The 22,720-nt window shown below is 36.7% G+C and overlaps 4 protein-coding genes across 4 annotated transcripts; 2 read left to right on the top strand and 2 right to left on the bottom strand.

Moving 5' to 3' along the window:
• LOC18588278 (pentatricopeptide repeat-containing protein At2g06000) lies at nucleotides 44–4,316 on the top strand. Its single transcript, XM_018127245.1, has 2 exons — nucleotides 44–2,377; nucleotides 3,911–4,316. Exon 1 carries the CDS (start codon nucleotides 480–482, stop codon nucleotides 2,256–2,258), a length of 1,779 nt encoding a protein of 592 aa, XP_017982734.1. The 5' UTR covers nucleotides 44–479; the 3' UTR covers nucleotides 2,259–2,377; nucleotides 3,911–4,316.
• Nucleotides 5,147–8,922, bottom strand: LOC18588277 (thiol protease aleurain). The gene is made up of 8 exons (XM_007012570.2): nucleotides 8,621–8,922; nucleotides 8,399–8,520; nucleotides 7,877–7,992; nucleotides 7,329–7,402; nucleotides 6,967–7,231; nucleotides 6,370–6,501; nucleotides 5,752–5,887; nucleotides 5,147–5,448 (listed from the first exon to the last, which is right to left on the bottom strand). Exons 1-8 carry the CDS (start codon nucleotides 8,803–8,805, stop codon nucleotides 5,411–5,413), a joined length of 1,068 nt encoding a protein of 355 aa, XP_007012632.2. The 5' UTR covers nucleotides 8,806–8,922; the 3' UTR covers nucleotides 5,147–5,410.
• On the top strand, nucleotides 15,248–17,610 carry LOC18588275 (serine/threonine-protein kinase At5g01020). Its single transcript, XM_007012568.2, has 5 exons — nucleotides 15,248–16,042; nucleotides 16,179–16,314; nucleotides 16,407–16,543; nucleotides 16,663–16,786; nucleotides 16,890–17,610. Exons 1-5 carry the CDS (start codon nucleotides 15,659–15,661, stop codon nucleotides 17,453–17,455), a joined length of 1,347 nt encoding a protein of 448 aa, XP_007012630.1. The 5' UTR covers nucleotides 15,248–15,658; the 3' UTR covers nucleotides 17,456–17,610.
• On the bottom strand, nucleotides 18,792–22,027 carry LOC18588274 (flavonoid 3'-monooxygenase). Its single transcript, XM_007012566.2, has 2 exons — nucleotides 20,948–22,027; nucleotides 18,792–19,715 (listed from the first exon to the last, which is right to left on the bottom strand). The coding sequence occupies exons 1-2, from the start codon at nucleotides 21,854–21,856 to the stop codon at nucleotides 19,086–19,088; spliced, it is 1,539 nt and encodes a 512-aa protein (XP_007012628.2). The 5' UTR covers nucleotides 21,857–22,027; the 3' UTR covers nucleotides 18,792–19,085.

The raw sequence follows: 22,720 nt of genomic DNA, 5'->3' as shown, positions 1-22,720 counted from the left end.
TCTTGGGTCAACCCGTTACATAATGGACAGAGTGGGCCTCAATAGGTCTAAATTTCAGAAGACAAAAGGCCAAGCCTTTGGACTCTTGCCTTGTTTCTCGAGACGGTGACCAGTTTGGTCTATCTTGACAGGGCGGTAAGCCAGCGCCCAAAACAATGCCAACATCTCCAAAAGCCACACGGAAAACCCTAGTACTGCCATTTCTTTGCAGGCATCACAGCTTTTTGATTTCCATCAAACAACTCTAAAATATTTTTCTTCCTTTTATCTTAGTATCAGATTTCTTTCATAATCCATTTTTGGTTCTCAATGTCGATCTTCCCATTGCTCAGTGATCATCCAGTGATCTATTTTAGTTATTGAATAGTTGAGATTTATCTGGGGTTTTAGCTTGTTGCTGGGTTAGTTTTGTATTAGCTATTAGTTTGAGCTGCGGGGCGTTTTGCTATGGTATCGTTCTTGGATTCCTCACCATCCCCATGAAGAGTAGAGAGTTCAATCAAAAACTCAACTTTGAATCTGGGGTGCCCAATAAAAAATTTGGTCATTTTCAAGTAGAGATTTTTGGGTATTTAGTTAAGCCTAGAAATGGCTTGGGGTTACAGATGACCCTATTTTCATTTACAACTCGTGCCTCAAGGGTTCGAGCCGCCTCCAAGGTCTTCATTCCTCATTTTCACATTCAATTTCACGGAGGATCTCACCCGCAAGGCAATAAAGAGGTAAAGACAATCCAAAAGCACGAGGCTTGGTTCGTTAAGGTTGTGTGCACTCTCTTTGTTTATTCACAGCCTTTAGATGATAGCTGTTTGAGTTATCTGAGCAAGAATTTGACTCCTTTAATTGAATTTGAAGTTGTTAAATGGTTAAACAATCCAGCATTAGGTTTGAAGTTTCTCGAGTTCAGTAGGGTGAATTTTAATATTGCTCATTCTTTTTGGACTTATAATTTGCTTATGAGGTCATTTAGTCATATGGGTCTACATGATTCGGCTAAATTAGTGTTTGATTATATGAGGATTGATGGGCATTTGCCTGATACTACTATTTTAGGATTTATGATTTCGTCTTTTGGGAGGGCAAGTGAGTTTGGTATGGCAAAGAAATTGCTTGCTGATGTTCAGTCTGATGAAGTAGTGATCAGTATTTTTGCGTTAAACAACTTGTTGAATATGATGGTTAAGCAAAATAAACTAGAGGAGGCTGTTAGCTTATATAAAGAGAATTTAAGATCAAATTTTTACCCAGACGCATGGACATTTAATATTCTAATTCGAGGTCTGTGCAGAGTAGGGAAAGTGGATCAGGCTTTTGAGCTTTTTAATGATATGGGGAGTTTTGGTTGTTTTCCTGATATTGTTACATATAACACCATTATAAATGGGTTATGTAAGGTTAATGAGGTAGATAGAGGACACAAGTTATTGAACCAAGTTCAATCAAGAGATGATTGCTTACCAGATGTTGTGACTTATACATCGGTCATATCTGGTTATTGCAAGTTGGGTAAGATGGACGAGGCATCTGCACTTTTCCATGAGATGATTAGTTCAGGAACTGTGCCTACTGTTGTCACTTTTAATGTTCTGATTGATGGCTTTGGCAAGGTTGGTGATATGGTTTCTGCTAAATCCATGTATGTGCAGATGGCTTCTTTTGGTTGCATTGCTGATGTTGTGACGTTCACTTCCTTGATTGATGGCTACTGTCGAATTGGAGATGTAAACCAGAGTTTGCAGCTGTGGAATACAATGAAAGGGAGAGACTTATCTCCAAATGTTTATACCTTTGCTATTACTATTAATGCTCTATGCAAGGAAAATAGACTACATGAGGCTCGCGGATTTTTGAGGGAGTTGCAGTGTAGGAATATTGTTCCAAAACCATTTATCTTCAACCCTGTGATTGATGGGTTTTGCAAGGCTGGAAATTTGGATGAGGCCAATCTGATAGTAGCAGAGATGGAAGAGAAGCAATGTCATCCTGATAAAGTGACATTTACCATTCTCATTATAGGACACTGTATGAAAGGAAGAATGTTTGAAGCAATTAGCATTTTCAATAAAATGTTATCAGTTGGTTGTACCCCAGATGATGTTACTGTAAATTCTTTAATTTCTTGCCTTTTGAAGGCTGGGATGCCTAGCGAAGCCTCCTGCATTACAAAAATGGCATCACAGGACATGAAGTTGGGTTCATCACTCTTGGAGAACAATTCTCCTTTGAAGATAAACAGAGGTGTGCCTGTGGCTGCTTAAGAGAAAAGCTTGCCATCATTGAACTTGGTGTCATTCCGAAATGTTGAGAAGGCTCTTCATCATGCATCAAATATCCAATTAAGCATATCCAGCTTGAAGCACAAACTGGCTTGCCTTCAGTGAGTTCTTTGTCTTTGTTTTTTATTTCTCAGATCATGAACTTCAATTAACATACTTCTAAATTGGCACTGGTTCCGTTCGATCTTCATGAAATTGTATGTTATTGTCTTGCTTCCTGCAAGGTTACTTGTATTAGCTTTTCTGTTCTCTTAAATTGAAATGTACTTCCGTCATCGAGTCACTTGGTTATTTGTTCTGTATGTCATAAGGTTGGAAGTAATATTTATAAATAATGCAAATGATGCTCTATATATGTAGAAGAACACAATCAGATCACTTCTTTTGGGGCTTTACCTCTATGGCAACCTTGGTGTTCCAGAATTTGCATTGTGGATGTATCTTATTGTCGTACATATGTATTAGTAAATGTATTAAATTGGTTGTGTTAAGGTTCTTTATGACAACATAGGAAAATACTGCTGAATCTTTTAGTCCTGAGGGGCCATGTGATTTATTCTTATGGATAATGACTTTGGATGTACTTGGTGTAGAATTCTATATTAATATTTAATGTTTACAATAGACTCGGTCAGAGGATCTCTGTGAAATTTTATTTTGTAGCACCCCCATATAATTATGATGAAGAACGAATAGAAACATAGTTTGTGCAGAATTATTGCAACAGTACAATTTAATCACTCGGCAGTCTAACAGTTTTCTTAGCAGTATACTAATATACTAATTTTCTTTTTCTTTTTGATCAACAAAGCTCATTGATTTTAGTATTATATTTTTAAATCATACATGGGCTGACTGTTATCAAAGGGGAATATAATGTGATCCTTGTAGCAGGAGAAGGTTTTTTTCTTTTTTGGGTTAAGGTTCAAATTTACCACTCTAGTAATGGATCAAATCTAGCACTCGTCCTTGAATAGGTGTAATTTGACCACTTTACTTTCTAATTTGGTTCAAAAATAGTTTAAAAAGTTGAATATTCTTTTATTTTCTAACAGAATATTCTTTTACCATTAACTTTTGACCACTTTTGAACCAAGCTACAAACTACAGTGGTGAAATTGCACCTGTTCAAAGATGAATGATACATTTGATCTATCACTCAAAGTAGTGGTAAATTTGAAACTTATCCCCCTTTTTTTTTTTCAGATATCTGCATCTACATGTTGGGCGTAGTAGTAATGATGATGTCAATAAAGTGCGATGCTGATATAATCTGATTTCTAGTCCCTTTAAGATCAATTGTGCTGCAACTTAATAACCAGTAAATGCTATATAGAAGACAAAGTAGTAGATTGGCAAATTATTTCAACCTTTTTGCATCAATTGATAAAATCTGAATAGTTAGCTCAATGTCCTGGAGATTATTCATCAGGGGATGGAGGTCAGGTTCACAGCCCTTGGGGGATATGAATTCTGTTGTGTTCAGGATCATACTGAAAGTGTTGTATGTTTAATATTAGAGCATCTGTTGTTAAACCTTATTTGGAGTGCTTGAAGGATTTATATCAAGTTGCATTGTTTTTACAGTTCATCTTTATTCTTAACACATTTTTCCTGTTTCTATGGGCTTGCAGGATAGCAGAAAATGCATTTTTCAAGTTATTGATGGAATCCTTAATGGTACTCTGTTCTTGCCTTTTACACCATTATATGAGGTTACTGTAAGAGATTAAAGGCTGCTGCAGCTTAAATCTGAATTTGGTTGGGGAACATCACCATTGGATGTTTGGCTTCAAAGGCTGGATGATGCTATAGAAAACTGGCATGATGCTGAATGAGTTGGAAAGTACCACGGAGGTTTGCTATTTGTCTTGCAGTTGAATATGGTGTTCCATATCCAATGAGATCTCCAAACATGATAATGGAAAATTGAGCAATACATTGGGCAAAAGAAAGGAAAATAGATAGATGAATTTCGTGTTTTAGATTTTATATTCCCTTCTTTCTTCGGAGCAATCCAATATTGTTTGATTTTTGGTCTCTTGCATTCCAAATCCTCCATACAATGTGTAGTCTGTAGTCTGTATAGTTTGTTAAAATTCTTCAAAAAATGAATGAAATTTCATCCTTCTGATTTAATGTACAATCATCTACCCCAAATTGAACGGAAACTACAGAGGCCTACTTTGGTCGGCATTAACGAAGGCGGTAGTTCATTTGGCATAACTTTATACACTACAGACACAAACATATGTTCTTTCTTAGAAGTTGCTGCGAGTAACTGTTAATAGGTTGTCCATGGTTGTTAGAACAGAAGCAAAAGTGTATGTTGATTTGACTCCAAAAGGCACTAACTGTTAAAGCATCGGTTTTGCTTGCATTGAGTTTCAAATTTATGGCTTATATAAGACATGAATGGCTGAAATTTTGGTGAAGAAAAAAAAACTCTTGGAGGCACGTCTAGTCTATAAGATATTTATTTGCAATTTTAGCCAAAACAAAAATATCTTTTGCACTGCGCCAAACAGAGGAGAGGGGACTTTAACTTATAATCCAACCCAGTAATTCTTGATCTTGTACTTGGCATCAAAAGTGCCCTTGTGGAAGGTAAGGTCCCAAAGGCTGTAGAAAGTACTGGATATTTGGCAATCCCTGAGAAAGAGACAGGGAAACTGGGTAAAGCGGGATTTAGCCATCAAACATTAATTGGACAAACAAACATTACCAGCCTTTTCGCTCTATCGTGCTACACAGCACGTGTAAATGCATTAAAGTTCTCAAGAATGTCTCCAGCTTCATATTGAAGGAGAAAGACAAGCACACTTTCCTGCCCAACTGTATGCAGGCAAAGTAGGTGGCTACTTTGAGCGAATATAAAAGGATATTAAATATATTAAATTGATTTCCAATGTTTGCAAGTGATTACACAACGATCATTCATAGATAAACTTTACATTACGTCTTTTGTTGTGTACAACCCGTTTGCATTTTATAAGTATGCGTCTAAGACCTTATTGTACATCAAGCCATAACCTCAACCTTTGAGATGGACCAACTACAACGTTTGTAGACCATAACTAGACGGCTTCTCTAACACAAAGCACCGACCTAATCCATAGAGTTCTTCAATCAGATCAAGCGACAATAGGGTATGATGCACATGTCGCGACACCTGCAACCAAATTGGAGGATGTATAAGGGAATTAAGTTCTTGATGTATACTGTTTACAATTCAAATTTTCAGTCAGATGAATTCTTAGCTTTATTGTCCTAATTCAGAAAAGATATTCACTGTAAATTGAAGAATTTTCATAGGACCATATCCAATCAACTAATTTCTCTTCATGATCAACTTCAGAATCTGGGTGGTCTTTGAAGACTAGTAAATTCTCAACATTTGAATTATTTGACATAGTTCAATCCAGGCATCTTTTTTTGACTAAACAATCCAACGAGGTTGAGACTTGAGACTTACCACACATGTTTTTCCCCATCTCCATCTTGAAGTAGCCATCATCCCCCCAATCTTCTCCCCATGAGTTCTTGATGAGCCAATATGAAACACCGTTTTCAACTCCATACCCAACTGCAAGAACGGCGTGGTTCACATCCTGCCACGTAAGTCCATAGTTAGTAAGAACGCATCAATCCATCACATAGATGGGCGGTACCGATGTGCACAATATACAAGAATTGTCATCATATTCCAAATGGCGAATAACCATACACATGCACACCTATATGCATACGTAGACATTAGCCAATCCTATTAGCATATCTTGACTATGATTTGATCCACTTTTGACTAGAAGAACACGGTCATGAATGATGAATCCATTATGGTTTTATGCTGTTTTCACAGCTCAATCTTGAAACCATTTCTGCTACAACTACTAAAAAGGCAGGGAAGGCTGGCACTACTTGCATTTCTAAGAAATCATATCAAGCCATGAAATCCTCACCACAAACTGAACCTATTTGGCCACATATAGAAATTTTATAACTTCATAACATAATTGATCAACAGATCTTTTTGTCTTGCCAGTTAAATAAGCTTCTCTAACTCCAAAGCACAATAATAATAATAACTTACCATGGAAGTGCTACCACATACGTCACTGGTGTAAACCCCATTCTTGTAAAATCGGAAACTAGTGACAACTTCAAATGCAACACTAACTGGCCGAACCAAGCCAACTGCATGCTTTAATTCATCTTCAGCACCCTGTGTTTGATTGTACAGATTAGGAAATCCCAAAAGATGATATATGTAATTTATATATCTAGATTCACAAGGCATTTCTTTATGACTTCAGATGCAATTGAATTCCAATATTTAGCTAGGGTCACAAATTAGAATAGCCAATTATGTGTAAATGGACCTGTTTCGAATTGGATCACTGAAAAGCAACCAACAATGGAGATAAACACACTCGTTGGGGTTGAACATTGGTCAGGTTTGGATTTAGCCAACACTCAAATTGAACTAGACATATACTGATAACGTAAAACAGGCATGATAAATAGCCAGTGGCAACCCATATAAACCAGTCATATTCAGCCACATGAACAAGTAAAGTCATCTATTTTCTGCTTTATCCCACAAAAACAAGGCATATTTGACATCAAGCACATGATCATATAAACTGCGATACCAGAGAAACAAAAGGGAAATGGTGTTTGAACTTACCAAGGTAATGTTGACAGAGTCAATGACTTGGACCCCAACATTTTCAGATGAGAATTTGCATTCACCATTTTTTGCTGTGTAAGGGTATGCCTCCTCTGTATCAAGGCCACCATTATATTTGATGTATTCAAAGGCTTGGGATGGCAACCCACCATTGCATCCAAAGTTATTAAAGGCTCCGGCGCAGTCAACAAGCTGCTGCTCAGAAAGGGAGATTCCCTTCCCAAATGCCTGATGGTAAGCTGCCTCAAGAGCTCCAGTGGTACTGAAACATGCAAATGTAAAATGTCACAACTTAATAATTAAAAGCTAAACTTAGTAGCTTGGTAAGCAGCATTTTCTAATCATAACTAAAAGCTAACCTGAATGTCCAGCAAGATCCACAGGAGCCCTGATTTTTGACAGGACTGACTATGCCCACTTCCCTCCAGTCTTTCTGTAGAATATCATTTAGCAGAAGTGTTACCGATTAAGTCAGATCTAATTGTTACTTCATATATTTTCTGCCATTGGCTCGTATATTTCTTGTTACATGCTTAATTACAAATACTGCAACACCAAGTATCACTTTAGCCAAATCAAAAACCTTAATATTTTACCAATGAAACTTTATAGAACATCCACGCACCCGAGCATTTGGCTCATTGGTTGGTGCATTATCCCCTACGTAAAGAGCAGGGTTCGAATCTCCCTTCTCCCAATTAAGAAAAAAAAAAAAGCTTTATAGAACATCCACGATGTCTTAGTACTTTAGCAAATTCCACCTTACTATCTTTTACAACTTGTTGCATGGCGAATTCATTAGTGATTGCTGGCTTCATTATGTAGGAGATTATCCAATGAATTTTAATGCAAGGATAGTTAAAAATTCTTAATCTTGGTACTCATAGGGTTTTATTAGTGAAAGTACCGACTCAGGAAGGATGACATCAGTGAGCTGGTGATTGCCCTTTGTGGTAGCAGAGCAGTTTTGAGCAGTTCCCAACCTGTGTTTCTGAAACTCTTCCCAGGTCCAATCAGCAAACTCTGCATCGTTGAATCAATAAACAAAAATCAACAAAAGGAAAAAAAAGATAGTTCATCATAAACTAAAAAAAAATTGAATAAAATTAGCTAATTTCGTTGAAAAGATCAAGCGTAAGCGCAATAATCAACATCATCTGTTGACAATTTTCATCTTTCATCAAGTCCAAGTAAGTTTAGTTCTCTAATGCTAAAGTGTCAGGCTAGAATTGGCTGTAACCAAACATACTGGAACTGAACTGAACTGAACCCAGATCATAGTTTAAGAAAGTCAACTCATATAGTTAGTATCAGAAATCACCGAATCATTTAGGTGCCGGAATCCGACACCTTTGATTCACCGTCAGGCCGCTGATATAAACCGACATAAACTTCAAACTAATAAAAAAAAGGGAGAGAGAGTACATACGATTAACAGCAAGAGTGTAAGGCAATCCCTTCTTGTTAGTGGATCTGATCAAATCCAAATTGTCTTTAAAAATCTGAAACCGAAGCTTCATCTCCTCCACGCTCTCGTACGTCTTCCCATGCCTAACCCAATAAGAAAAATCCAAAATTTCATCTCAATTTTCACGCTTCTTTTTCCCTGGGAAACAAATGAAAAAATTAAGATAACTAAATGATCGGTTACCTGTAAGCAAAGCGGGCAAAGGAGAAAGCGTGGCGCGTGTGACCGAGGACACTGAGAACAAAGGACTCAAAGCCACGGAGGTCATCGGGAACCATCCGGATGGGGTTGGAGTCCTCGAAGATTGTTGCGGCGGCGGCGGAGCAAAGCAGGAGGACGATCGAGGACAACAACGTCAAGCGAGCCATGACTATGTTTGTTGGTTCTCTCTCTGTTTCTCTGTTTCAGGTTTTGTGGAGAGAAATTTAAAGCAGTAGTGGTTGGTGATTCGGAATAATTAGGATGATAGGATTGGCCAGTGGGGCAAAATAATAAATAAATTTCCCTGACCAATAGTAGGGCAATCATGTTGCGGGTCATGTCGTGTTGCACACAGTTGAAGATACCAAATTTATTACACAGCCGAGGCCTACTCTTATCACATATGCGTAGTATACTTCACCTGACGTATTTCCTTACGTCCTACTATCAAACTTCTAACCGCTTTGTCATGTTTGTTTGCTGTAAACTTCTGAAAAAAATTTTAGTATCTTATTTTTTAAAAACAAAAGCATAATACTTCAAAATTTTAAATAAATTTTTATTTTTTATTATACTTAATTAAATTCTTATTCTTTTATATCACACAAAATGAACTGTTATTATTAATAATTAATTAATTATTATTAATTAAAATATTAATTATTATTTTTATCTCAAATTGAGAGTAAAAAATATCACATGTTATGTCATCATGTGACATTGAAATATCAATTTCATATGATATAAAATGATAAATAAAATTTTGATAATGATTAATTAGTGAATCATCTTATTTAATTTAAAATAAAATATAAAAAATTTAAAAATAATAAAATTTAAAAAATTTAAAATTTTTTAAATAATTTCGATTAGATAATTATTTAACACCTTTATAACAACTACATAGAAATATTTCTGGGTTCCAAAAGAAAACTTTGGGTTCTTTTTCTTTCTTCCTTATTAACTCTGATTGGAATATACTTGTATGCAACATTTATAGCATTAGTTTTGTTGACCAACACGTGCAGCATCCATTTCTTATCTTAACTAATTTATAAAGAAAATGCCAAAATATTATGCCACAAAATGCTAAAATAAAGAGCATTTTATAGTATTAATGAAAGCACGTGGTGGTTAGGAGGATAATGCTAGCTTTGAGGAGCCTGTACCCAACAAATAGCAAAGCTTTGCGTGTTGATGCACTGGCTCTGAAGTATAAAGAAGAACAAAACAATAATAAGAAAGACGTAACCAGATGCTTTGAGATCGGATCCCCCAGGCCATCACTCCCCAGCAAAGCTTCAAAATGAATTTCTAGTAAATACAAAAACAATCCAATGTTGATGCCTACCTTTTCCTGTCTCCTTCCTCTTTATTGTTTTTGTTGTTTTCCCAACCCCCCCCCCCCCCCCCCAACCAAGAAGGAAAAAAGGATTTTATTTTATATATGTACATAAATATCTCTCACCTGCGTCACAAGTCATTATAATTGATCATTGAAAATATTGAAGTTGATAGACCTTTTCTTGCTTAGACGAAAGAAATATAAGGACAAGGAGATGGGGGCCAGTAGAGGAGATATTTTGCTGTTGGAGAATACCAAGGTGTCCAGGCTAATTATCTCGAATGATCTGGTTGGACAACAAAGTCAGCCACTTGCATGTTGCAGAGTGGACTGGGGGGGAGGGGTACTACTCAGCATTTCTGGATTCCTCATTCTCCAAGATGTGGGGTAATTTTGTCAAGTGGCCCAATAAGCTTCTTTTTTTTTTTTTCTCCATTGAAAATGGTCTGGATTGGCCAATTCGAGTTACGTAAGTTTGATTTTAAGGTCATAAAAACAGCGACTGAATCTGATGTTTAGCAGCTGCCAAAGAACATAATGGTTGTACAAGATTGGAAGGGACGGATATCGATTACCAAATGCGATTAGAAGATCAAAGATGATGTTTCTGTTTTATTTAACTTTCTCTGACAAATTTTTATTGTTAGGAGTACTAGTTAAAATAATTATATAAAATTTATCTAATTGGAGTTATTATATAATACTATTATCTAGTTAGATTATAATTTTAATATTATTAATTAGTTAAAATTAAATTGTAAATAAGACTAGTCTTATGTATATACTTAAGATACGTAATTTAGATTTACAATATTAGAGTTTCTGCTGCCTGACATAGCTGAAAAATCGTCTTGACCTTCACGAGTTTCCAGTCGTTTTGAATTCACATCGACACTGCACGGGCCCCACGCATTGGAAGCTTTTCTCTCCTACGCGTCGCCTCCTATCTTGACATCAACGGGCCATAGATTGTCACCTCAACCACCGTTTGTGTTATGTGTTTAGTTGTTTCTCAATTCTACTCCATATACTTCCAATGAGCTTCTTCATATTCTTGCCCGTATTGCTCCTACTGTTTAGTTATTTCCCAATTCTACTAGAAATACTTCCGATGAACTTTCTTATATTCCTGTCACTGACTTATTTGTTGAGTTATTTCCCAATTCTTCTACAAATATTATCGATGAGCTTCCTCATATTCATATTCGTGGTGTTCTTGCCACTAACCCATCCGTCGAGTTATTTCCCAATTCTACTACAAATACATACAACGAGCTTCCTCACATTCATGCCCTTGCTGTTGTTGCTCCTATAGAATCTACTAGTTAGACTGTTATAGTTAGAGTTAGATTATGAATAGGATTAGTCTTTTATTTATATATAACTCATTTACCTATATAACATATCTAATTTAAAATTATCTTTTCCATAGTTTTTTTTTTATTTATCATGGTCGTATATACGTAGATGTAATATCTACTTAATACATATGTAATAAAAAGGAATTTTATAGACACTAATATGATATATCATGTAAGCGTCAACTTAGTATGGATTTTTATATTTTGTTACATGAAGATTAATTTGACAAAGATTATGAACCATGTAGACATTAATATGGTTATAATAATAGATTTTAATGATTTTCATACAAAATAAAAAAAATAATACTTTAATGGTTTAATTAGGTATAACAAAGAATATAACATATCTAAAAAAAATTGAGATAGTACAAAAGCCTTTTTTAATATTTTAGCCATAGAAATAAAAGTTGAAACCAGGCTTATTAAAAATTTAATTTAGGCTTATCACCAATACATATGCATTTGATGCAAATGGTTAGAATCAAGTTATCTTAATTTACTCAAAGCAGTTTAGAAGTTGTAATATATAACATTATATTTACTCTTGAAATTTATTTTCTTTGGTCTTTTTTCTCAACAATAACTCTGACATATCTAAGATTTTACATGAAAAACATTAAAAGGTAATTATACAAAATTATAAATTTATATATCTTAAATTATATATATAATAATAATAAATTTTAAAATTAAGAGATGACAACCATCGGCCTTTTATGGTGACAGGATGGTTCCTGGATGATGCTAGAATGGATCCAAATTCGAAGAGATGGGACCTAGTTGATTAGTCTAGTTTGATCTGGGCCGATATAAACTGTGTAAGAAAGACTTAAAACTTAATGGAGCCACCAAGAGCCCAATCTAAACCACCGATAAGGCTCAATCAAAGACTCTTCGTACACGTCGAAACTAAACAAAAAATGAACTGAATTCGGGATAAAAAAGTTTCTTTTATATATAAGAAAAGGCGAATAAATTCTATACATCAAGAATTTATTTACGTAAAGAAAAATCTGTTTAATTATTTTTCAGATAAATTTGTCCATGATGTTATTAAACAACCATATAATTCTTTTTACATGAAGCTTGGTACACCTAATAAATTCGTACATATTGTCATATTACAATATAATAAATAAATAAATATTGCCTCTGGCATCATTAACCAAAATGGAGATCAAAGGAATTTAAAAAAAAAAAAGGTAGAGAGACCGAAATAGATAGAGAAAGAATAAAAAATAAACTATTAATATGATTTGATAAAAGATTTAAAAAGAAAAAAGAAAACTCGAAGGAGGAAGCAACACGAAACTTGGGTCCGCAATCGCTGCACGTACGCGGCATTTTTGTTACTAGTCGTACTAGGTATTACTTTTTCTCTCGTCTTTGGCAAACTGCTGCACACACGCGCTTTAGGAGAAAGCCAAGCTCACCCGGGTTGAGGGGCTCCAGAAGCAATTATCCAGAGTTTCCACTCACACAGCCAAATCCTTATTTGCATCAGTCAGAAAAAAACCCAACGCCCATTCAAAATAAAAACTAAGCGCCACGAAACGGTTGACTTTGACTCCGCAGGAGGTCTCATCTCCCCCTGTTCTCTGCTGGATCTTCGTATTTTTCTCCTTCTCTTAATTGTTTTCTAACACGTCTTTAATTCATGCCCTGTTACGTACGTAGCTACAAAACCCCGGCCATATTTCACACTTGGTTCTATTTTAAGGTCACTCCTTCCCCTCATTTTCAAATATCCGAACCACCCAGATTTTGTTTCTTTGGTTGCTTTTAAAGCTACTTAAAAGAGCCCAGAAGTTAAACCTTAACATCAATGTCTTCGGTAGTTCACCTGAAAAAAAGTTTTATATTGTCACGTGCAGATTATTAGCTTCATTTTTCCTCAGTTAATCACCTTATCTTTTAGGGAATCTTTTCTCCAATATAGAAATAATCGGACAAGTTTTACCTGGCACAGTACGATAAGATGTAAAGATTCCTGGACAAAATGTCAAACCAGCTGACATATATTTCGTACTGAACCTGAGACTTTTCATTCCATTAACCTGATGTAATTATTTTTAAATCTCTAATCTTAGTCTATTAGTTTGTTGTTCGACTCTTGATAATTCAAGCAGTGATGATGACAAATTAATCCTATGTACATGAGAAACTTTGAAGAGTCAATGTTGGGCGTAAAAGTTTTTTTTTTTTTATTCCAAGCTTGGGTGTTTAATTGTTCGGTGAAGTTCCATATGAAGTGGTTGTAGTTTGATTGATTTGTTCATCCTAATTATTTTTTGACCTTTAAAGAAACTGTTAAAACAGCAATTTTACTGCCAATTACTAACTTCAAAACGCTATGCTGCCGGTCTATCCCAAGCTGTCAATGAAAAACAAGACGACCTTTTGAAGGAAAACAACAGTCGTTTTCCCAAGTAATTAAAAAATTCACCTGCAACAACACCTTTCTAATTAATCCATTTACATTAAATTTGTACTATAATTTAAAATAGCCACAGCTTCTTCCCAGTTTTCTCCCTTTCGGCTAAATGTCAACCAACACGTATTTTAATACACAATCAAAAAGCACTACTTTGATCGAGTTGTTTTGAATTAGTGAATAAGCGGGGCGGAAGAAAAATCAGCAAAAGCAATAACCATGCAATATGCAAATTTAATACTAATATATTTAATTTCTTTAATACCATTTTTTTTGGGGGAAAATTCTTTAATACTATTTATTTGTTTGTATTTTCCTCACATGGATCTAGTCCAAAAAGACTTTGATTCATGCAAAACGCGGTCGTAATTGTCTACTTCAAATGACAGTATTGCCCATTGACTCTCCCTCAAGCTGACGGCACCACGAATTGTTCTCTCAAATCACACACCTACTACCTCTTTGACAAATTTGCCCCCTCATTTTCACGGATATAGGGATGGAGACGTGAATCATGGCCCCTTTTGCCTTTTTCTTAAGCATAGTCCCTCTCAGCTTAATCCTTATCATATTGGCGCAAATTATTTTCATGGATGGCAGTGTAGGTGAGAGGTGACCCTTAACAAGGCCACTGCCAAGGATTTTCTTTTTTTTGGAGTGGGATTGAGGGGTCCAATTTCATTGGCAGTTTTCGTTTTTAATATTTTGGGTAGAAGTAAGAACAGGATTAAACAAAGTTTATGGGAAGATAATAAGCTGACCCATCACCCACCAGCTTTGTGAACCCATCCAAGGTCAACTGCAAGGAAAAATCATGACCATCCAATCTAAAGGATGGGGGGAAAAGTCCACAGTTCACGCGGTTGTGATGATCCGCCTGTGGTTTAATCGTCATGCATACAAAACACATTCATCATGTCAGCCATCTAAACAAAGACAATACTATATTTATAATACAAGTAAATCTTCTAGAAGATAGAAGACAATATTGCAGGCAGACCAACCTGTTTTTTTATTTTCCTTGCAATTTACGAAGTGTAAACAAACCTAGATTTCAAATTTGATGGACATTGTCCTCTGACTGCTGATTTTAGTGTGTAATAGCTGTTGTTCTCTGCTTGATTACTACCAAACGGTTCTTCTTTTTTATATTAAAAAAAAAAACCCACACATTGAATTCATTTTAGAATATTGTTACCAAGGAGTCAATTTTGGAAATACGACAAGCACTTTCGATACATGGCTGGATGAAAATGAGTCTTGAATAATCGAATGTGCTTTCAGGCGGAACATTCCAAAGGCCAAAAAAACAAAGTTCTAAGAAATAGGGGACAGTCAAGGGGGGGCAGCCGCGTCATTTTGTATTGAACCAACTTTTGTGGACTTACAGACTCGGTTTACCCCCGTTAATCAAATGGCATAATAATGTCTGTAATCTTATATATATATATATATAGATAGAAATAAAAAGGGTGGAAGCCGTGGAAGAATTCCAATTTTTATGTTGTAATAGAATTATGTGAAGAAAAAATCAAAGGGTGTTGGAAACGAGATAAAAAGGAGTTGCAAGCAAACCTCTTTCTCCCCGTGTCTAGTTTTTCAGAGCAGTTGGTGATTCGATCTTTGAATATTTTCCAATCTTTAGCCTTCCCTCTCCTCTCCCAGCAGGCCTTATTAAAGTCCTTCCAAACCATTGCTCTTTCTTCACCGTCCTCTGATATTTTTCTAACCTAGTCTTCTTTGTTCTTTCAAATCTTTACCTAAAAGCTGTTGGCTATCGCCAACCACGGATAATCCTCTACTTTTAGATCCTATATACGTCGATACAAGTTTGAAGAAGTGAATTTGTAGAAATATACTAGATTCAGAAAAAAAAAATGACTGTGATGAAAATTACTTGGAGATCCATCATCCCGAGCTGTTCCAAGGGTGTTGAGAAACCAGAGCCCAAGCCTAAGAAGGAAGTTGCAAAGCAAAGTTCATTTGCCAGGCTTGCAATGTTAGACTTAAGTTATCCCAGCTCAATGCTTTCGGAGGACCTGTCTACATCGCTTGCCGGTTCAAACCTTCATATTTTTACGCTTGGGGAGCTAAAGGTGATAACCCAGAGCTTTTCATCAGCTAACTTTCTGGGTGAAGGTGGGTTTGGACCGGTTCATAAAGGTTTCATTGATGACAAGGTTAGGCCTGGATTGAAAGCTCAGCCTGTGGCGGTTAAGCTCCTGGATTTAGAAGGCCTGCAAGGGCATAGAGAGTGGTTGGTGAGTCTTTTCAATTGATATATTGCTTACGTTAGGACATCAATTGTTCAGTTTCCTGAATTCCCATCTCTCCTAATGCTTTATTTCGACTGGAAAGTTTGATTTATTGATTAATAAATGTTTCTTTCTGGAACAGACTGAAGTGATCTTTCTTGCACAATTGAGGCACCCACATCTTGTGAAGCTGATCGGATATTGTTGCGAAGAAGAACATAGGCTTCTGGTATATGAATATATGCCGAGGGGCAGCTTGGAGAATCAGCTATTTAGAAGTATGTTCCCTCTGTAAATTACCATTCTGTTTTTGAAAAATTTTGTTCATACAAAACAGTAAAAGAAATTAATGTCAATCTCCTGCCTGCAGGATATTCAGTTTCTCTTCCATGGGCGACAAGGATGAAAATTGCTCTTGGAGCTGCCAAGGGTCTTGCCTATCTCCACCAAGCAGATAAACCAGTCATATACCGAGATTTTAAAGCGTCAAATATCTTGTTAGACTCTGTAAGTATGTCGGTTTTTTAAGTTCTTATCTACCGCACAAAACTTGTCCCATCAGAATTGTAACATAGATTTTCTTCCTATACTGATGTTACTTTTCCAAACATGTTTTTTTTTCCCAGGATTATACTGCCAAACTTTCAGATTTTGGTCTGGCAAAAGACGGCCCGGAAGGGGATGACACGCATGTTTCCACCAGAGTGATGGGGACGCAAGGCTACGCTGCTCCTGAATACGTCATGACAGGTACAGCATTTTGATTCATACATTTTTGGGCTAATTTGACATATTTTCGTATTTTGAATTGTAGATTTACTAAAAACTGATATAATTGTAACTGTTGTTTTAGGTCACTTGACGGCAATGAGTGATGTATATAGCTTTGGAGTGGTACTTCTGGAGCTTTTAACGGGGAGAAGATCTTTAGACAAGAGCCGTTCCCAAAGGGAACAGAACTTAGCAGAGTGGGCAAGGCCAATGTTGAATGATCCTAGGAAACTTGGCCGGATAATGGATCCCAGACTGGAAGGCCAATACTCAGAAATGGGGGCGCGAAAGGCAGCTGCATTGGCTTACCAATGCCTTAGTCACCGGCCAAAGCAAAGACCAAAAATGAGTGATGTGGTCAGCACTTTGGAGCCCCTGCAGGACTCTGAAGACATTCCAATTGGTCCCTTTGTTTATACGGTTCCAACCGAAAGTGGTTCGCCGAAGGAGGACAAGGACACTAAGGAATGCGAATTTAAGAAAGAGAACGGCCATCATCATCACAAAAACCACAAACTCCACCACGGCCATAGGCATCAAAACAGATCACCAAGGATGTCTCCAGTTCACTGGGAAAGCGACACTCTAAAGCAAACTCCCAGAAATGGGTTGAATTCTCCCTTGCACCATAAAGCTAGGGGAGCATAGAGTACAACTGTAAATCACACTGTAAATAGGCCTTAACTAGAGCTTGCCTTGGATTGCACACTGCGGCAAATGTTAAGGGTGTAAGTTTTTCTTGAGAGCAAAGACTTGTTTACTTCAATTGATTCTTTCAAATACAAGAATTTTTGTTTTTGAAATTGTATCTGGGATGGGGTGGGTTTAATTGTTTATCAAGCAAAAGACTGGTTCAAAAATGGCTAATCACCAACCTATGTTGATCTAAAAGCAAATATTCAAAATTGTCAAATACAGCTAAGCATTGAAACAACGCGGATTATACTATTAAGGATCAAATCCCACTAAGCTACTATTTCATAGCTCAATTATTTTGTCTAAGTAGCAGCCTTATGCATGGCAGTCGCTCTGCAATAATTAAGGGAAAAGATTCATTGTTTCCATATATACCATCGGATCCCCCGTTTTAAGTTGGTTTCCCTTTTTGTTTTCTTCTAATTAAAAATGGGACAAAAAATAATCCAAAACAAAGAAAAATGGGAGAAGTGAGAGAAGAATAGACGAACTCGGAGCTACAAATCTCCCTGACCAACTGGCAATTTGTTTTGTTGGTGATTTTTCTTTATATGCAAGGAGAAGAGTGATCAAATGAACTGGTTTTTCAAGTTTTAGTCAACCAACCAACAAAGCGCCTTAAATAATGAATACTCAAGAGGCGAAGAAAACAGGGCATGCTCCAAAACTAGCCGTGCAGAGTTCAAGCATTGTCAATCAATTAAAACTTTTTACTCAGATCCCGAAAAATATGCTTGTTTCAGGATATGGCATCAAATTCCTTACTAGCCAATGGCAAAATAATGACAGATAGACTCCTAGCTGCATGGGTTGACTTGTAGCAATCATCATTTCTATTTCAACTGTACAAGTATGACGGTGAAAGATACCAACATTTTAAGCATCAATTATCTGCAACTCTGAGGCTTACACAGTAACACCCTTTCCATATGTTTAATATGAAATAAGGACAGGAACAAACCGGTATTTCAACAGTGATTCCTCTATTCCTTTGACTTGTAGCAATCAGAGATGGTGGCCCTTTTTCTCTTTTGCTGAATCATGCTATTATTAGGATTATTTTTCAGGAGAGCTTGTTGGTCAATATGCTTGTGACACACAATAAATATATTGCAAGGTTAGAGGCTTGAATCCAAACATATTTGCAGTCACAAGCAGATTCTGCAGCCAGCAGGAAATCACTGTAGCTAAAAATGTTGATCTTTATAAATATATTATTATCTGTTTCAGGTTTCCAGTTTCTTATGATCGTTTTGATAATAACATCTGAACCATTGAAGTTAGAGTGTAAGAAGTTCTGAATTTTAAAATATTATACTCTATTTTTACAGACAACAAATTTCTCTGGCAGTGCCTCAATTCAAAGGATGCAATATTTCTTAGTCACAAAGTTGTAGGATTATAGCATACAATATAGGCATCAGCCCCTCAAGTGGATGCATCTTATTTCCTAATCAAACAGCTAAAGAGACACATAGACATGATAATAGAACACTCATACTACCACAGGAGACTGCATTAAGTGGGGAAATATGATGAAAACCGGGCGGAAAAGTACTGAGAAGAAGGATTTATGTGGGATTTAGATCTTATAAAGATGAAGCGGGAGACGGGGCTCCAAAACTGCAACAAGTGGAAATTTTCTCGGTGTTGCCAATCCATAAACTTCCTCCATGCTCAAATCTTCTGCTTTAGTATTGTCAGGCAATTTCCAGTTGAACCCATGTAACAAGTTTGCTAAGCTTGATCGAATCATCTTTAGTCCAAGGCTATAGCCAGGGCACATCCTCCTCCCAGAACCAAATGGCAACAGCTCAAAATGTTGCCCCTTCACATCGATTTTCTTCCCTAGGAACCTCTCAGGGCGAAAATCCTCAGGTTCCTCCCACAGCGACGGGTCCCTCCCCATGCTCCAAGTATTAATGAAGACTGTAGTTCCTTTGCGAATATCATATCCAGCAACAATACAATCTTCCAGGGCCAAGTGTGGTGCTAGCATTACAGCAACCGGGTGTTTCCTCATTGTTTCTTTCATGATTGCATCTATGTAAGGAAGCTGCGGGATGTCTTTCTCTTCGACCCATCTCTCTCTGCCAATTACCCTGTCTAGTTCTTCAGTTGCCTTTTTGATGAGTTGGGGTTGTTTGATGAGTTCAGAGATTGCCCATTCCACAGTTGTTGCCGAGGTATCTGTCCCTCCAGCTACCAGGTCCTGATCGCGATTGACAAAACAAGAAAAATTGTCATCGAGTAGCAGAGGGGCAAAGCAGAAAGCTCTTTTCTTTTCTTTTTTCTGAAATACGAACACCATAACAATTTAATGATTAAATTGGATTTATCATCATCACAAGCTACGTACGTGTGTGCAGGCATAACATAATGAGAATTTGAAAATAATGGTTTCATGCTGCGGTGGACCAAACTTGAAGGACGAAAGCTACTGTCAAAGAAGTCCAAAGCACTTTCACTTTTTTACACAATTGGACAGTACTACTTGCCCTGTTTTTTTAATCAATTAGTGCTATCTTCTTACTTTTATTTTTCTTTTTCAAGGGTATGTTTAATAAATATTTAATATTTTTCAATTATTAAAATTTAAAAGTTGAAAATATATTTGTTATTTTTTATTGGTCTACCACCCTGCCTCATGAAATGACCCAAAGACATATAATACAGGTATAATCAGCTATCACAAATCCAAATCTTCTGCCCCCAATCCGTGACCCTTTATGTGCTCCTTCTCTCACATGTTTATTTTTTTAATTACCAATTAATATATGTTTGATTTTAATTTTTTATCTCTTATTCCCCTTTCATTTCTCCATCTACAGATATTTGATAAATGATCTTCTGCTTATTTTTTTGAGTAAGAAAAACATGAAATTACCTTTTCTTATCCTTATCGACGCAAGATAAGATTTTTTCTTGTGTGAGAAAAACAACGAAAACCTAAACTCTACTCTCAAAATAACAAAAAAATATGGAAAAAAAATAAGAGATAAAATATCAAAACTGAACATATATTAATTAATAATTAAATAAATAGACACGTCACTTTGTGAGAGTTGGGGCACAGAATGGAGCACTGACGGATTGGGGGCAGAGGATTTGGATTCGGATCACATGCCTAGAAAAACAAAATCCTATGAAAAAGGCAAGAGTAATGCAAAACTCTCGCATATTGAAGGCTTCGAACAAGTGAGGTGTGACCACCGGGACAGTAACCAGAAACCAAACTCAAAACTAAAGAGCCAAGAAAACAAATAACTGCAAAGAACGACTTTAGTTCCCATAACCATCCCATGGATGTTGGATGGGGCCCTTACTTTGAGAGACTTAATTTACTTGATGTTATCTTTGATCATGATGATCTTCTGATTCATTAATGACAACTATGTAATTAATTAAGTGACTCCGGAACAAAAGAATGAGCATAATAGATACCTGAGTGAACCCCCTGACACCATCATAAGAGAGCTTAACATCAATATCAGGATCATCAGCCAGTTGCAACAGTAAATCCACCATGTCTTGTGGCACAAAATCCTTCAATTCTTTCTTTTTGCTCTTATGTTCATTAAACACATGCTCATGAAATCGATCCAGTTTTTTCTTCAAAGCCTTCATTCGCTTTAGGTACCCCTGCAAGTCTAAAAAGTCAAGCCAGGGTATCCAGTCCCCTATATTCAACACTCCATTAAGCAAGAACAACTCGTCTAGAATCTCTTGAAACTCTTTCAGAGTCACTATCGAAGTTTCAAGCTGATCATCAGACTCACTGAAGTATTTCTTTCCCAAAACGATTCTGCTTATAACGCTGAGAGTAGCACGCGAGAGGTGCTCTTTAAGCACAACCGGCTTCCCTGAGAATCCATAGAGGCGAGAGACAAAAGCACGCATTTCCTCGACGCGGATGTACTCGAAGGACTCGAGTCTTTTCGAGCTGAATAGCTCATTCAGGTAAATTTTGCGGCCTTGGCGCCAGTATGGTCCATAAGGAGCCCACGTGATATTCTTGTAGTTATAAGTAGTGTGCTTGCCGGCTGCGGTTTGGGGTCTAGAGGCAAAATTTTGGTCATGGTTCTTCAGGAACTGCTTCGCCATGTCTGCAGATGATGCAACCACGACAGGGTATGAACCAAACTTGAGCTGCATTAATGGTCCGTATTTTTGGGATAGTTTGTGAAGAGATTGGTGCGGGAGGGAATCGATGAGGTTCAGGTTGCCAATGATGGGCCAGGGTTTGGGACCTGGTGGAAGCTTTAGCTGGTTGCGCCGGCTAGTGAAAATTCTTGAGAGGAAGGCTAGAGAAGCTAGCCATGTTATGGCTACAACAAACCAAGACGGAGCCATCGATGGGAGATCTTTTAGTGCGATTGAGGAACATTTGTTACTTCTGATGTGTATTTATAGTTGAGCACTTGAGTTCCCAACATTGAAGTTCCATTACTTTTCACGTTGCTGGAACTGGATCACTGTGTCTGAATTGGAAAAGGACAAAGGAAAATAGAGTGAGGACCGTTCTCATTTTTGAGTGTTCTCTTGGAGATTTGCTTTGTCTACCTAGTCACTTTTATGGATCCTGTCTTGGCTTGCTTTCCATGGTGTCTGCTGCTTCTTTTTCCTAAATAAAATAAATGATTACAGCAGTACTCCAAGCAATTTTAAATAACATTACCTAGTGCTTAGTGCTAATAAAATTACTTTTTTTAAAAAAAAACCTCTACCCTTGAGCTTTTGCTTTATTTTCCCTATTATTTTAAGCATTTACTGTACTTTCTCAGTCGGTAACAACTCCCAAACACCAAAAAGATTTTCATGTGCATCAAAATGTCCATATTTAAGTGATAGAAAATCAGCTGTGCAAAGACTTTTCTCAGTGCCTGGGTATAGTGTCGGCCATGAATAATCTCAGTCATCGATCCAGTTCATTAGTTATGAAAATCCTTCCAATGCTATCCCCATAGGTGAATTTTTCTAAATTTCTGTCGATTTTCAAATTTTTTTTAGATAAATGACATGTTTATTAATATTTGATTTGATAAGACCAATAATTTCATTTGTTTGTGTGAAACTCATGGTCAATATTCTGGCCAGTTCGGTGTTGTCCAATCCCACATGACATACATGCTCAACCTCAATAATTGGGGAAAACAAGCATGACACACATTGACAATTATAACTCTTTGTCCAATAATTCGGAAAATCTAAATTTCA

The sequence above is a fragment of the Theobroma cacao genome, chromosome 9, assembly GCF_000208745.1.
Source record: "Theobroma cacao cultivar B97-61/B2 chromosome 9, Criollo_cocoa_genome_V2, whole genome shotgun sequence".
In the NCBI taxonomy this organism is placed as follows: Eukaryota; Viridiplantae; Streptophyta; class Magnoliopsida; order Malvales; family Malvaceae; genus Theobroma; species Theobroma cacao.
The sequence above is the reverse complement of the archived record's forward strand: the minus strand, read 5'-3'. Positions and strand labels throughout refer to the sequence as shown.

What these genes read in the sequence shown, in the direction of transcription:
- LOC18588278 (XM_018127245.1), top strand. Translation starts at nt 480, where the DNA reads ATGAAGAGTAGAGAGTTCAATCAAAAACTCAACTTTGAATCTGGGGTG.
- LOC18588277 (XM_007012570.2), bottom strand. Translation starts at nt 8,805, where the DNA reads ATGGCTCGCTTGACGTTGTTGTCCTCGATCGTCCTCCTGCTTTGCTCC. An exon ending in ATGTCATCCTTCCTGAGTCG is followed by an intron (nt 7,403 to 7,876) that starts GTACTTTCACTA and finishes GATATTCTACAG; the next exon opens with AAAGACTGGAGGGAAGTGGG. An exon ending in GATGGGGAAAAACATGTGTG is followed by an intron (nt 5,449 to 5,751) that starts GTAAGTCTCAAG and finishes ATTTGGTTGCAG; the next exon opens with GTGTCGCGACATGTGCATCA.
- LOC18588275 (XM_007012568.2), top strand. Translation starts at nt 15,659, where the DNA reads ATGACTGTGATGAAAATTACTTGGAGATCCATCATCCCGAGCTGTTCC. An exon ending in GGAGAATCAGCTATTTAGAA is followed by an intron (nt 16,315 to 16,406) that starts GTATGTTCCCTC and finishes TCCTGCCTGCAG; the next exon opens with GATATTCAGTTTCTCTTCCA. An exon ending in TCCTGAATACGTCATGACAG is followed by an intron (nt 16,787 to 16,889) that starts GTACAGCATTTT and finishes CTGTTGTTTTAG; the next exon opens with GTCACTTGACGGCAATGAGT.
- LOC18588274 (XM_007012566.2), bottom strand. Translation starts at nt 21,856, where the DNA reads ATGGCTCCGTCTTGGTTTGTTGTAGCCATAACATGGCTAGCTTCTCTA. An exon ending in GTGTCAGGGGGTTCACTCAG is followed by an intron (nt 19,716 to 20,947) that starts GTATCTATTATG and finishes AATCGCGATCAG; the next exon opens with GACCTGGTAGCTGGAGGGAC.